Source organism: Peromyscus maniculatus, chromosome 22, assembly GCF_049852395.1.
Source record: "Peromyscus maniculatus bairdii isolate BWxNUB_F1_BW_parent chromosome 22, HU_Pman_BW_mat_3.1, whole genome shotgun sequence".
Taxonomy (NCBI): Eukaryota; Metazoa; Chordata; class Mammalia; order Rodentia; family Cricetidae; genus Peromyscus; species Peromyscus maniculatus.
This window is the reverse complement of record NC_134873.1, coordinates 49,052,030-49,066,237: the sequence shown is the minus strand read 5'-3', so window position 1 is coordinate 49,066,237 and position 14,208 is coordinate 49,052,030. Positions and strand designations below refer to the sequence as shown.

The 14,208-nt window shown below is 41.6% G+C and overlaps 2 protein-coding genes across 3 annotated transcripts in view; one reads left to right on the top strand and one right to left on the bottom strand.

The window, feature by feature from the left end:
• The window catches only part of Sos1 (SOS Ras/Rac guanine nucleotide exchange factor 1), a 91,511-nt gene extending 86,552 nt beyond the window's left edge, over window positions 1-4,959 (top strand). For both annotated transcript variants that reach the window (XM_076558727.1, XM_076558728.1), the window contains one exon: window positions 284-4,959. In XM_076558727.1, coding sequence (XP_076414842.1) covers window positions 284-775 — 492 coding nt within the window. In that variant the 3' untranslated portion in view covers window positions 776-4,959. The remainder of the gene's footprint in view (window positions 1-283) is intronic.
• Window positions 4,960-12,083: 7,124 nt separating this feature from the next.
• The window catches only part of Arhgef33 (Rho guanine nucleotide exchange factor 33), a 52,461-nt gene continuing 50,336 nt past the window's right edge, over window positions 12,084-14,208 (bottom strand). Inside the window, exon 16 of the mRNA XM_076558729.1 lies at window positions 12,084-12,513. Coding sequence (XP_076414844.1) covers window positions 12,384-12,513 — 130 coding nt within the window. The 3' untranslated portion in view covers window positions 12,084-12,383. The remainder of the gene's footprint in view (window positions 12,514-14,208) is intronic.

The following is a 14,208-nucleotide window of genomic DNA, read 5'->3' as shown; positions in this document are numbered from 1 at the left end:
CGAATAGGTAATTTATGCTAAATCAGAAATCATAGTGCACTGTATGATAGGCAGCCAGTAGTAAACAACAAACTTTTTACTTAATCTTGACAAAATTGCATTGTTGGGGTTTTTTTCCACTAAGAATGAGTAGAACATCTCAATACATACGATAAAACTCCCTGTTCTGTACACAGTGTTCTGCCACTAACGTGTCTGAAAATTCCAAGTTAATTCTTAATACATTTATAGTATTTTTCAGATTAAGTTATTAACACATGTTCTATTCTTTTTCATTTGTTAGATTATGTCTAAGCACTTGGACAGCCCCCCAGCTATTCCTCCTAGGCAGCCCACATCAAAAGCCTATTCACCAAGATACTCCCTATCAGACCGGACCTCTTTCTCTGACCCTCCTGAGAGCCCTCCTTTGTTACCACCACGAGAACCTGTGAGGACACCTGACGTTTTCTCAAGCTCACCATTACATCTCCAGCCTCCCCCTTTGGGCAAAAAGAGTGATCATGGCAATGCCTTCTTCCCAAACAGCCCTTCCCCCTTTACACCACCACCTCCTCAGACCCCTTCTCCTCATGGCACGAGACGGCATCTGCCATCACCACCGCTGACACAGGAAGTGGACCTCCATTCCATTGCTGGGCCTCCTATTCCTCCACGACAAAGCACTTCTCAACTGATCCCCAAACTTCCTCCAAAAACTTACAAGAGGGAGCACACACACCCATCCATGCACAGAGATGGACCACCACTGTTGGAGAACGCCCATTCTTCCTGAGTACTTCCTCTGTACTGGGATGTAGTTTCCTAGCCCCAAATCCATTGCTGGCAATGGATGCACTGAACATGCCAGCACTGAGGAGTTCACATGAGAACTCCAAACACTAATGACTCTACTTCAAGTTGTAGTGTAAGACAATGAATTTTAACCTATACGTAATTACAAAATAAGACAGTAGTCCAGCTTAGAATGTGGAGACTGATCCAGAGGAACTGGACAACTGATTGCACCTGGAAATCACGTGAAGGGACTCTTCTGGCCAATAGGCAAGAGTCCTCACTTTGTGAAGTAATCTTTATCATTAAAGGGATGGAAAACAGTCTAATGTCCAATAGGCCCATATGTTGACAGTTTTTGTAATTCAAAATATTATGCACTTTTAAAAAAATCTTCAACAGGGATCTTCTCCTCCTTTGTTTTCCTTTGCTTTACTCTTCTACTTTAGAATATTTTCGTAAAAATCATTCAGAGGACTGTGAGAAAAGGCTGTGGTACCTGACCTTGTTGGAATCAAGGCCAGCACTGTGCTACAGTCCTGTTTACAGATTATTACAGTGAATTGAATGGGTACCGAGGCTTCACCAAAGAGGTACTTTTTGTTATTGTTGTTATTTTAAGAATAATTATACCAATTGTAAGAACATTCCCTACCTACCCCACTCACAAACAAAATGTGGTGGTGTTGCCTTTAAACAGGAAATTTCATGTCATTAACATGACGGAAGAAGAACTTCTTAAAAACGTAACTGTCAAGTATACTATTCACACTTAGGAGACTGTTCCTCTATGCTAGACTGGCATCCCCACCCCCACCCCCCTTGTCCCACAGGAGTTTACTGGTGACATATGTCCTGGCTCGTGGCTGTCCCTCTAACCATACTACAGAAATACAGGCAACCAATGTGAAAAGGAGCATTCTCTGGGCCTCACTGATACCATTCATGTTTTACTAATAGTTGAGTAGTCAGCATACTTAGAATTACCTTGCATTGCCTAAATCATGTGTGTATAGTGAATGTTATATAATATACCTGACAGGTCTGTTTTTATTTAATTAAATAAAGATAAACTACTTTGTTTGGCTGGCATATATTAAATTATTATATGAAGAAAATGATTGATTCTTATTTCTTTGGGTTGAACAAGATACAAACACTAAGCATAAAAGCACATGCGGTACGCCTGGGTGTCTGGTTCTTACAGAAAAATCTCAAGTTGGAGTTTGGAATATAGGGAAATACTAGCTTAAAATGGGATGGGCATCTTTTTAAGCAGAACCTTGCAGATTTTTAATTTCTTGAGCAACCGTATTTGTTAACGTTTATCATTCTACTTTGCTTAGGGTCTTTGGTTCTTTCAGAGCTACTCCTTAGAGAATATCTACCTGCATCATTAGTGTCGCGTGTTTTATCCATGAAGCCTTGTACTGCTCTTCTGAGTCTAACAAATACTGTGACTGAAATGCATGCAACTTGAATAGAAAAAGTTGTATTATCTCCACTATTTCTGTGAACTGTGTAGTATTCCATTCTTACAGTCATCAATTCATCAGTATGTGCATGTGTCCTCAAAATAATGAAGCAGCAGTTCAGTAGTTGTGTTAACTATGCTGCATCCTGGTGGAAACGTAGTACATTAATAATTCCTTGTGATATTTATTAGAACATTAAATGGACATCTCAATAGTCCAGGGTGTAGTTTCCTAAGAAGGACGGACATTAGTTGCATCATCATTCAGCAGTCTTCCTTAGTGTCTTGTTTACTTGTTAGAGTTGACTCTTGTCACTTAGTGTCTGTAACATTCCTATTATGGTGGCCATTTCTCTTTGTGAAATGTCTTCTCTCTAAAAGTGTCCTCAAAGTTCATTTCAAATCCCTTCTTGGATACAAAGTGTCCAGAAGACCATTCATTGAACAAATGACCATTCATTCAACAAAAGTAGCTAGCTAGGCCTGCTTACTAATGCTGCTCCAAAGGACTGTAATGACACCCCCAAATCTCCCATGACTCATTAGACCAGCCTAACTGTCCCTAGAATTTCCCATGGCTTACTGATTACCCTGTCCCTACTTCAAATGAGAACCTAAGAGAAGCAACATTAGAACCCGTTCAGTGTTTCTCTGGCAAGTATTGCCTTCAATAGGGTGGTGACCCCTTTCACCCCGCTTGAGCCAACACAAGGGAGGAGGGAACGCTCAGATTTGGAGTTAATTCTATTTCTCCCAACGGGAACTGTTCTCTACCCAACTGTTCTAGTGGACCACTTCACCATGCAGCCATTTTACATGCATCACGGATGAAGGATATTTTTATTCTCAAATATGACATTTGGGCAAAAATATTTTCTGTAACAGGAAGTGAGTTTAAAAGTTCTCATTGGCTGCCCTAAAGTGAAGGTGAGAAAGCTGTATCCTTAGTCATAACTCAAATGTCCATTTTTGGGGACAAGAAGTGGCCGAAGACAAACGCCCCATCACAGAACTGCATCTGAATCCAGGACATAAGGAGGCAGCCAGGGCGGCAAAACTTGCTTCACTCCATCCGCAAATATAGGACATTTCCTCCAGAAAACAATGTGTCCGCAAAGGGAGTTTCTCTTGATGGGCTCATCACCAATAACAGAGATGGTTTTCACAGCTAAGCACTTTAGAAACAGAACAGACAAGTGCGTGTTCTAAATTTATTAAAAGACGGGCTGTCTGTTCTTTCTACACTTTCAAATGTGTTGAAGATTACTCATGACAAATAATCAAAGTCTGCCCAATTAAAATTTCTTGCTTAAATAAAGGCTGTTAGGCATCCAACTGTGAGTTTAGTAGGTTACTATTCTCTGACTCAAGGATGTTTGAATGGATCTGAGTTGAGCCAAGAGGACGCCAAATAAACACAATCAGTGGATCATTCTACTAAAGTACTATTTAAGTTGGAGGCTATACTATGATTCCAAATTCTTCCTTAATGCAAACCCAAAGTGGTATTTATCATAATGATCATGTAATTAAATTTTGCTCACATGTTATTTCCTTATCTTAATATAATGGCCTAAATTAGGGGTATTTAGTGGCTCAGATAGATAAATGGGGATGCTGTCCCAGCTGGAGTACATACAGAGGAAAACCTTTCTTATCCTCTCTTCGGATTCAAAACCAAGACGCGCACTTATTTCCTGGTGTTCTCTGCTCGGCAGGCTGGCATGCTCTAACCATCTCTACCATGGCCCCCGTGTGCAGGTGCAGGCTCTGTGTATTGCACGTTCATCTCTACCAGTCAATACACGTCATGAGGTTCCTGTCAGTTTGGCTGAGAGAATTAGGCAGTAAAATGCAAAGGAAAGGGATGACTTGATTCAATTTTTTTTCTTTTGAAACAGTACTAACTTTTAAAATGATTTCATAGTCCCTTATACATGAGCCAGTGAGGTATTCTGTGTTCTAATTAAGAAAAAAAAAAAAAGCATGAAGTCTACATAATAAATCTAAACAAAAACTTGTAAGTTCCATGCCTTATTTTCCATTTTTGACACCATAAAGTGCATTTTCTGTCAACTGTGAGCAAACTTCCCTTTTGCCTTTAATAAAAATAGTGCATTAAGTAGCCAGTTGCTGAAAAAGTATAAAGCAAGTTAGCTAAATGTGGGTCACATTGGATTATCACTCAACAAAGCAAGACGTACAAAAGATGCAGGTTCTGTGTGGTGTGGCTTAGAGTGCACCCATGGCTGATGCATGCCACTTTCAGTAGCTGCCAGATGTGCCTTTAATTAAGAACATCTCTAATTTTTTTTTTCAGATGAAGTCAGCATTTGGGGGCGGAATAGGGCAGGGGACTTGGGGGCGCAAATATCTGGTGAAACCACCAGAGAATTTGTTTGTCAAAGTGACATGTATAATTTTAGTTGAGATGTGTCTGTGTAGATATGTGTATTTGCCTTTGTTTAGTAGCACGGTTATTTGCTAAAATAATTGTCAAAAATGCTGTCAGTCAATCTTACTTTGATGTAAGAACGAAGTGTGCTCTATACATCCATCTAATGGCCTTTGTACCTAACCATGTTTGTAGGTAATCTTTGTACTCTATGTGCAGCAGTATTTGGTCTGTGTTAAAAGTGAAAATAATGGCTGTTATTTTTCTGGCATTACTAAGATAAATTGAAAAATAATAAAGAAAAATGCCTTACATAGCCCACAGTGTATTGTTTTTGCATGCATTTACTTTAGAGAGCAGTATTTTGAAGGTGTTAGTGATTCTAATTTAGCGTATACCTTCATAGAGAAGTACTTGACATCTTATCATAGTCTTCCTCTGAGGACACTATTTCCTGTAACAAGTTAAAAAGGATACAGTAAGTTTAGTGTCAGATCCTATTATTGTAACAGGGAGGCTTGGGCTAGACATTGGTAATGTGGCCTTTGAGGATTCACAGGATGAAGTTTCAGAGGGCAATTGTATTTCTAAAAGAATGTGCTTGGGGGTTGCAGGTCCCTGTCAGGTGGCTGCTGCTGGGACCAGCTAGTGTCAGGAAGATCAACTTTACAAGTCCTTTTCAGTTTGGCACAAAAAGAGCTTAAGGTAACTAAAGAACTGTTCAAACATAGGCACACTCAAGGTATAATATAAAACAAAGATATTTAAAGATTATTAGATTTAGTCCAGTTATTTTTAAATAAAGGTAAGCCAGACCTGGCGGTACTGGTCTTTGATACCAGCTACTCAAGAGACCGAGTCAGGATGATGAAGAGTTCATGGAATACTTGGGCCACAGTGAGTTCAAGGCCATCCTAGCACCTATCTCAGAATATAAAAGGAGGTGGGTTTGTAGCTCAGTGGTAGGGGCTCGCCTAGCATGTGTGAGGCCCCAGTTTCATCCCCCGAACCACAAGAAAAAGAAAAGAAAGAAACAAGGCAAGTGAGGATTAGGCAAAATGTCCGTATGTGACTGGGACTAAGACTCCGTTCCTTTGGAGGAATGCCATCAGGGATGCCGGAAATGCTGATTCCCAGCATGCATTATTGAATGTACTCTAGGTAATCAGGTCTACTAACTGTAATACTAACACTGAAATTAGAGATTTTGATTTTGCTCTTCAAATGTTAATTCTGAACGTTAATCAAGAGATTCATTCACCTTTTTACTTTATCATCCAAAAAGGTAAATGCTAGGTCACCACAGAGGAGGGCGGTTAGGTCCTCACCTGAGCCGGCCTTTTTCCACCTTGGACAGAATACGATTTCAGAAAAGCAGTTTATGGCCATGCTAATCTTCCGGGACCTTTGAGAATTAGTGGAGGCAAGAAAAACTACCAACTGTTTAGTAGCTGGTTTCACTACCTTAGTAACTCGAGATGGAGGATTGATTCACTGTGACAGGGCGAGCAGGCGCTGAGGGCAGGCCTGTTTACCCTGCTTCCACCGAGTCCATGAATGAATGACTCACTACTCCACGGGCTTGTAGGAACTCCAAAGGTGATGTGGCTACGGCACAGGCCCTTTCACAAAGCACTGAATATGACACACAGAGTGTAAAGGACATGTTTGCAGTTTGCCTGCTTTAGAGAACCCTTAAGAGGTCCTCTATCCTGACATCCTATGATTGGACTCATTGTGGCTTCCTGGGCTGTTTGTCGCTACTCAGATTGGTTTTGAATGACCTTAAATTATAAGCATCTGATAAGAGCTCATTTGACTATTCAGCCATTGACAAATATTGGTCTTTTTACAGAACTGATGTTAGAAACAGTACTGAAGAGAAATCCATTTCATGGGATTTATAAGCTAGTGAGAAGATACAATATTTTCTAAGTAGAATATTATACATTTAAAAATGTAACTGCTATGAGGAGAAAAAGGGTCGTTGACCGGAAGTGTGAAATTTAAATGTGATGATCACTCAGCCTTATAGAGATAAATAAAAACTTGAAAGAGGGGAAGAATGAGACATCCAAGTGACTAAGAGAAGAGCTGGGTGGAGAGTCTGAAGGCAGGGCATACTTGGTATACAGGATACAGAGGTAGCTAGTGTGGATAGAGACGTGAATATGGATAGACTAGAAGGAGGTGCCATCAGGAGTTTAACCACTGTGGATCATTTACAGCTTTGAAAGCCATTCGAACACTCCTGAGAGCCCTCCGAGGTTTGAGCAGAAGAGGAATGGGATCCATTTGTTGTGTATGGAGAACACTTATGAGAGGAACTGGGAGGCCAGTCCAATCGGAATGGTTTGGACAAGGGCAGTGGAAGTGAGGGGAAGACAGCCAGTTTACTGACAGACTGAACGTGGTATAAAAACAGAACTGTCAAGGTTTGGGGCCAAAGCAACAAGAATAAAGACTACCATTACCTGAGGTGGGAAAGATACTGTGGAAGAAGGCTTAGTTATATAAGCCTCTGAACATTCAAAAAGTAGATATGACATCTTAAGTCAACGAGAAACAAAGAGAGATACTAGTCTAGAGTTTGAGAACGATCCAGAGTAAAGACATAAAACTGGCAGCCATTTTCATAAAGATCTCTGTGTTGCTGAGGATAGAACCTTTACCCTTGTGTATTCTAGGCAAGTGTTCTATCACTGAGCTACTTCTCTGGCCCAGGAAGATTGCATTTTAACATCAGCAGACTGATACAGCCGTGAAGGAACTGCCAAGGAAGCAAGTTAAAAAGCAGGATTGTGTTGAGTCCTTAAGGCCTAGTAAAAGAGGAAGTGACCTTGCTACTTGATAGAGTAAGGTGGACCATATGTTTAGCAATGAGGACATCATTACTGATTTTTTTTGTTGTTGTTTTTGTTTGTTTGTGGGAGGGGTGTCTTGCTATATATTCTAATCTGCCTCAATATGGTGATTCTCCTGCCTCCACCTCTCAACTGTGAGCCATTACCTCCAGCATCAGGGATCTGCACACAAGAAGTTTCTGGGAGTGATTAGGCAAAGGCCTGGGTGGGTCTAATGAGTTTAATAAAAAATATTGCCGGAAAGGGCTAGAGTGGCTTTCTCTTGTACGTTTTACTGTCAAAGGAAGCAGAAAACTGGAGAACAGAAATGGCCAAGAAAGATTTCTTTTTGTTTATGGGTGGGGAAAAGTAAGAGCATGTTTGTATGGTGCTAAAAGGTTTGCCCCTGGTAAGAAAAGAAACTGTGATAACAAGGGGGAGAGTGAGCACAGTGTTAACTCAAGTACAGATGTTATCTGCTAACAGTCCTTTATAATAAAACTACTGGGCTGGAGAGATGGCTCAGGGGTTAAGAGCACTGACTGCTCTTCCAGAGGTCCTGAGTTCAATTCCCAGCAAACACATGGTGGCTCACAACCATCTGTAATGAGATCTGGTGCCCTCTTCTGGTGTGCAGACATACATACAAACAGAACACTGTATACACAATAAATAAATAAATTAAAAAAAAATAAAACTACTGTCTTCAGAATAAAAACTTTAAACACCCAAGAAAGAAGTTTTCGGCCAAGAATAAGGAGTATTCCATGTTACTGTATCTGAAAGGAAAATGGTTGTTTCCTGTTTTATAGAAACAGTGGGGAACAAGCTTAGATGACATAAAGACTGTTTGCTGAGGGGCTGGAGAAGAGAGAGAGCTCGGCAGCTGAGAGCACTGCCTGCTTCCAGAGGACCGGGTTCAGTTCTCATCACCCACAGGGCAGCTCACACTGTCTGTAACTGCGGTTCAAGGGGATCTGACACCCTCACTCAGACACACGTGCAGGCAAAACACCAATGCACACAAAATAAAAATAAATAAATCTTAAAAAAAAAAAAGACTCTGCTGAGCTCTCAGGAAATAACAGATATTGAAAAACAGGTTCTTTTGTTTAAAGACCTTGACTATTTTGAACAAGGCATTCCTATCTCTGTGTTCTTATGTAATCAATATTTAAATGTTAAATACCGCTTTCTGCTCTTTCCCCTTAAACTATATATATAACTCTCAGGCCAGGGTGTAGCTCAGTGAGCAGAGTGCTGGTCTAGCATACATGAAGCCCTGGCTTCATCCCCGACACCATCTAAACCAGGTGTGATGGTGCATGCCTGAAGTCCTATCTCATGGGAGGCAGAGGCTGGAGGGTCAGGAATTTGGGATGAGATACATGGTATTTAGATAGAATATATATGCACATATATCTATGTACGTATATATGTCTATATTTCCATCAAGTTTTTCAGCCTTATTTAACTCATGTCCCTGTCTCCCCTTTTTCCAAATCCCCCCCATCATGTGAGTCTTACAAATCCAAGAACGCTTAGCAGCCACGAGTCCTACACTTATGTCTTCAGATCATCATTTAGGACAGGGAATTCTAAGTGTACTGGAAGCTGTGCTGTTGTGGGCTCTTGAGGAAACGTACTAAAGGCAATGCTTTGTGGAAAAGTTTAGTCTGCACACTTGATAGCTTTATTATTCAGTGTCATCTAAGGCAGTCATTCTTGAGGGCTTGCCATCGGTTTTCTCGAATATGCAATCAACTTGCCAGTTTATAAGGAGTGCTTATCAGATGTATACATATTTAATAATATTACTATCTATATTGTTTATTACTGTGAAATCATAGGTGATAAATCCAGGAATACACAATCTCAGCAAACAAAACCACAGCCTAGGTACACTTAAAATGCAGATTTGTGGACTCAATCCCCAAATATTCCACTATAACGGGGCTGAAGCAGTGCCTGGGAATCTGCATTCTTAGTGTCATCACTGAGATGACATTAGACTTGACGGAGGTAAGCAATAAATCATGAGACACCACAAAAACAGCATTCCAGGAACTTCTCTACCAATCTAGTTTCAAATCTCAGATTAGCTTAAACTGTTACATGAGGAAATGGCCCACCAGAAGAAGGCTAGCATTGTGACCCACAAATCTCGGGTTCTCAGAGGGTGCAATTCTGAAGTCGGAGAAATAAGACACTCCTTGCTTGGGCTTGGATGTAAATCCTCCAGGGCTGCAAGAGACACCACTGGGACCTCCTAGCCTGTACAGAAAGCTATCCCTGATGAGGAAGTGTTTCTTTCTGCCTATCACCCAGGCGCGTCCTGCAGACACCAGTGATCTGTGTATACAGTCCACTTCAGAGGGCTGCAGCCCAGAGCTGGAGCAGCTGTCCAATTCTGTCCCACCCTGACTTTGTCCCTAGTCCATCCTTACGTCAAATATCACGAGTCACTAAAGAAAGGCCCTGCCTGCCCCGTCAACTTACACTGCTGTCTAGAAATGACACTATGAAACGAGCCAGAAGAAAGAAAAGAGAGCGACCCACTTCTCTTTTACCTGGAGAGGTTTTTTAGAATCTGGTGAGAGTGGTGGTGGTGCCTTTAACTGATTCTGAAGATGACTGTCTTACTTCCTTTTTGATTGGCATTTTTTCCTTTAGAAAGGTGAGAGACGGAAATGACAATGCTCAAAGTCTATCAGATGAAGAGCGGAAATGATTTGTGGAACACCTAAAACAAAAAGCACAGTCTTGCCTCTGAGAGGACTTTGCCTTCTTAATGGGGAGACAAATACAACAAAAGATGAACCAGTCACACCGTCAGGGATCTCAGAACAATGAGGGCTCAACCTGGATCTTTACAACCAGCTCGGCTAGAAGAGCGAGAGCAAGGGTGTGAAGCGGGGGGGTGGGGGGGTGGGGGGGTGGGGGGGGTGTGAGCTGGAAAGTGCATGGCTCACCGGCAAAAGCAGAGCCCCGTGGAGGTGATGCTAGTTCATGCAGAACTTGGAAGGATGAGGGGCAGCCGGAAGACAGAAGCTCTGCTACAGAGGAAACCTAGACTGTCATGCTGAGGATCTGGGCATCTCATAGACAAGAGTTAAGTTCACTAAACTGTGGTTGGGAATGTGAATGAACCAGATATATGGGAGACAAGAATGCTTAGGGGTGGTTAGAAAGGCACCCACCCAGGGTCTGATTAACAGGAAACAGGGGCCCAGAGTGGCAGCATTATTAGTTTAATAATATACAACAATGGTTTGCAGATGTAGATGGACTATGCTATCAAAATAAAACCTGAGAGGTGTGTAATGTTTAAAACTTTCTAGTAACCTACTGTTTTGATGACAGGTTATGGAAGGAAAAAGAAGTCTTATTTTTATTCATAGTTCAGTTATCTCTCTTCACTTCCCACGGCCAGTTGATCTGGCACTCCTTTAAGTACTGCCCTAGAGCGATTTTAGCCTGATAACAACCTGATTTCAGAGGTCAGGGAGATGAAAATCTCAGCTTACATTTACTTATTTGTATGCTAATTGATGTGTTCCTACTCAATTATTAGACAAGGAGAAAGGCTGCAATACTTAAAAATGAGACTTCTATCTCACAGTGTGTTCTACAGATGCCCTGTCTGCAGAGGTCAGTGTGAATATCAACACTGTTCAGCCAACTGCCTAACAACGGAGTCAAACAGCGGAAACCTCTTTTGTTTTGTTTCTTTCTGTTACAAATCTGATGTTTGGGGCCTACGGAGGAGAAGGATGCTGGCCCTGTGGGGCATGTCTAGATGGAGACAGCACATTTTATTCCCCCAGGACCAGGCAGGCCTCACTGCAGAAGAGTGAGTCTACTTGGGCTATGAAAGCGTCTCTTCTTTACATCCTCCTAAGAGAGCTGAGTGGTACGTCCCTAAGTTTTCATTCTGGTATGTAGTAACCACTGTGTAATGTGGCCATTACTGTGCTGAGGCCAGCTTCAGTCCAGACCAAAGAAAAGGTTTGTGGGCTGGAGATGGAACTCGGTGGTTGAGCAATTGCCTGAATGCACAAGACCCTGGGTTCAAAGTCTCTGAAAGAAAAATGTAGCTAAGTCAGTGATTCTTCCCTGGTCTATCTGGTCATGAGTGGGTCTCTCTGGGCACGAGTGGGTCTGACACATTATCTACTGGATCTACGACCGCCGCCATCCTCAACACAGCCCACACAAGGAGAAGGTTTGTTTTTGCTCCCACCCATTCCCTTTACTGATTTCCATAACCATAGTACAAGCTAGAGAGCAATGTATCTTTAAGTTCTGAAGCTTCTGAATTATAGTATAAGAACAAATTATCTAGAGCTCTGATCTGCACAAGTAAAATACAGTTCTGTTAATCCTTTGCCTTGAAGGGTGTTATATTTTGTTTTGGGGTTTGGAAAGATACGAAGCAAGACACAACTGGACCCTCACATAGGGCTTATTAGTCTAAGCACCGTGGGATGAATTCATAAGCTATGAATTCAAATTCCTAAGAAGCACAAAATTCACATCCATGCTAAAAATGAACATGCTTATTATTATTCTTGGGGAATGACTTCAAGGTGCAAGGTTTTGTTCTTACAAACATTTATTTTCCTCCAAGTTTATGTTTTTCTGAAATGATGTGAAAAGTCTTCGTTCCCCTTTTCCCAAGTGTTGAGGTTCATTAAGTCAAGTCTTAGCCATAGACTAATCTTCATCTCTTCAATTGCTTGTATGTTGATTTAGTTTCGTATGTAAATATTTATATTAGTTCTCCTCAGGGATTTATACATTGATATATATATATATATGTATATATATATTCCTGCAGAGATATAGACAAGCTTTCCCCTCCTCTTACCACTTGACAATACAACTGTAAGTGTGTTTACACAGCTGTTCCTTGGTCAAGGTCATTTGCAAGAGCAAGTCGGTTTCTGAAGAAATCTTGTTTGGTGGGTGAAGGATCCATTGAGGGGTTCTCATTACTTTTTTCCCTGTATTCTGATCCACTGGACCTAAAATCTCAGCACACAGATAAAGTACAGGTTGATTTGGTTTTAATTGTTTTCAAATATTTTATCTATCCAAATTGTTTTGCATTTGTAAAACAGTTGCCTGCTAGATCTGGAATCATTTTCACTCCCCTGAATTTCAAAACTTAAGATCTGTGTCTCTCCAATCTGCAGTGAACATACAGACTCTCTCTAATGCTTCATGGGGACAATTGTGACAACTGTGTATGTCGGTGTAAGTTACCATGTGAAAGCGTTGTAACAGGAATAAAGGCTCAAAAACATCTATCTTTGACTCAAGACAATAACTACTCGGCAGATTACCAAGGCCCTGAAATGAAAACGGTTATCACGGGCCCTTGCTTCATCTAGACATGACATTACAAACTCTTGCTTGTGCTTGTTTTCATTTTTAAAGGAAAGATTTATTGAAACCAACCACACATATTGCTACATTTGGTAGAATGCAGAAGTCAATACAGTTATCTCAAGCACCACACAGGAGCCCACGACTAGTCAGGAGTCAACTCAGTCCATTTGAGCCCCTAGTTGAGGGTGCGTTCTTCCTTTCTCTTGGTTAAACCAGTTGGGCAATCCATTCCAGCTCTGTACCTTCTCCAGTCTGTTCATGTCAGAAGTCCCTAGAGGGAGGAGTCTTTCTAGAAATAACCTCTCATACAGCTAGCCTGGGGCCCTCTCACTACTTAAACTTCCAGCTAGAATGGGTAAAACTAGCCCACTAACCAAGACCAGGTGTCAGAAGTCCTGGTGTGGGATGTCTGAAAGGGATGCTCCAGAGCTGCTGTTCAAGTGACCCATGTCTCCATACCCTGCATCCAAAACGCTCTCCCTGAACACGTTACGTAGGATAACTGGCTGCCCAGCTCTTTCATTGTCATGGTTTGAGTCTTTGTTTGCTCGGGAGGTTTTTGTTGGTTATTTTTTGGGATGGTTGCTTTACTTTGTTCTGTTTTGGTGGTACTGGGGATTGGCCCCGTCGCCCTTCACACACAAGGCAAGTGCTCTATTGCTATGTATCTATACCCAGCCCAAGTCCTTGCTACTAATAATTATTCTTACTAATTATGAATCTATATCTACTGAGCTTATTGGGAAGAATTCAAACATCCTTTTCTAGTATAAAGTAAAAATACTGGACCTACAGAAAGACTAAAGATGTCTGGAAAGTTGATGAATGGACTAGATAGTTTTACTTCTCAATTTAATATCAGAAAAGAAGCCATAGCTACCCAGCATGCTTTTACTTGATTAGAAGGAGGACATTCCCACTGTATCCCAGTAAATGGAGGAGAATTACTCTCTCTCCGCTCCAGTACATCTGGATACTTGTGAGATAAGAAGGAGGTATCTAGGTAGGGTGAACTTCTCTTTTCAAGGACCAGCCTCAACTTCCTGGAAACAGACTCACATTCTCCCTAAAACTCCAGGCTTGCTTTCAGCTCTCAGAACTCCTGCTTCCCTCCAGCTCAGATCATCCCTGGCTGGCACAGCTGTGCCCCTGACATTAGTGAGATGCACCTCGGCTATTCACTGTCTCCCTGTCTTCCAGTAGCTGGACGCCTAGAAGCCCTTGCGTTCGGGGGCAGGAAGCAGGGGTTAACTGCACCAGTGTCTTCTCAGTTGTTCTCCCCATTAATCTACTGTGAGACGGCACCTCACAGTTTCCCTCTTCCCTAC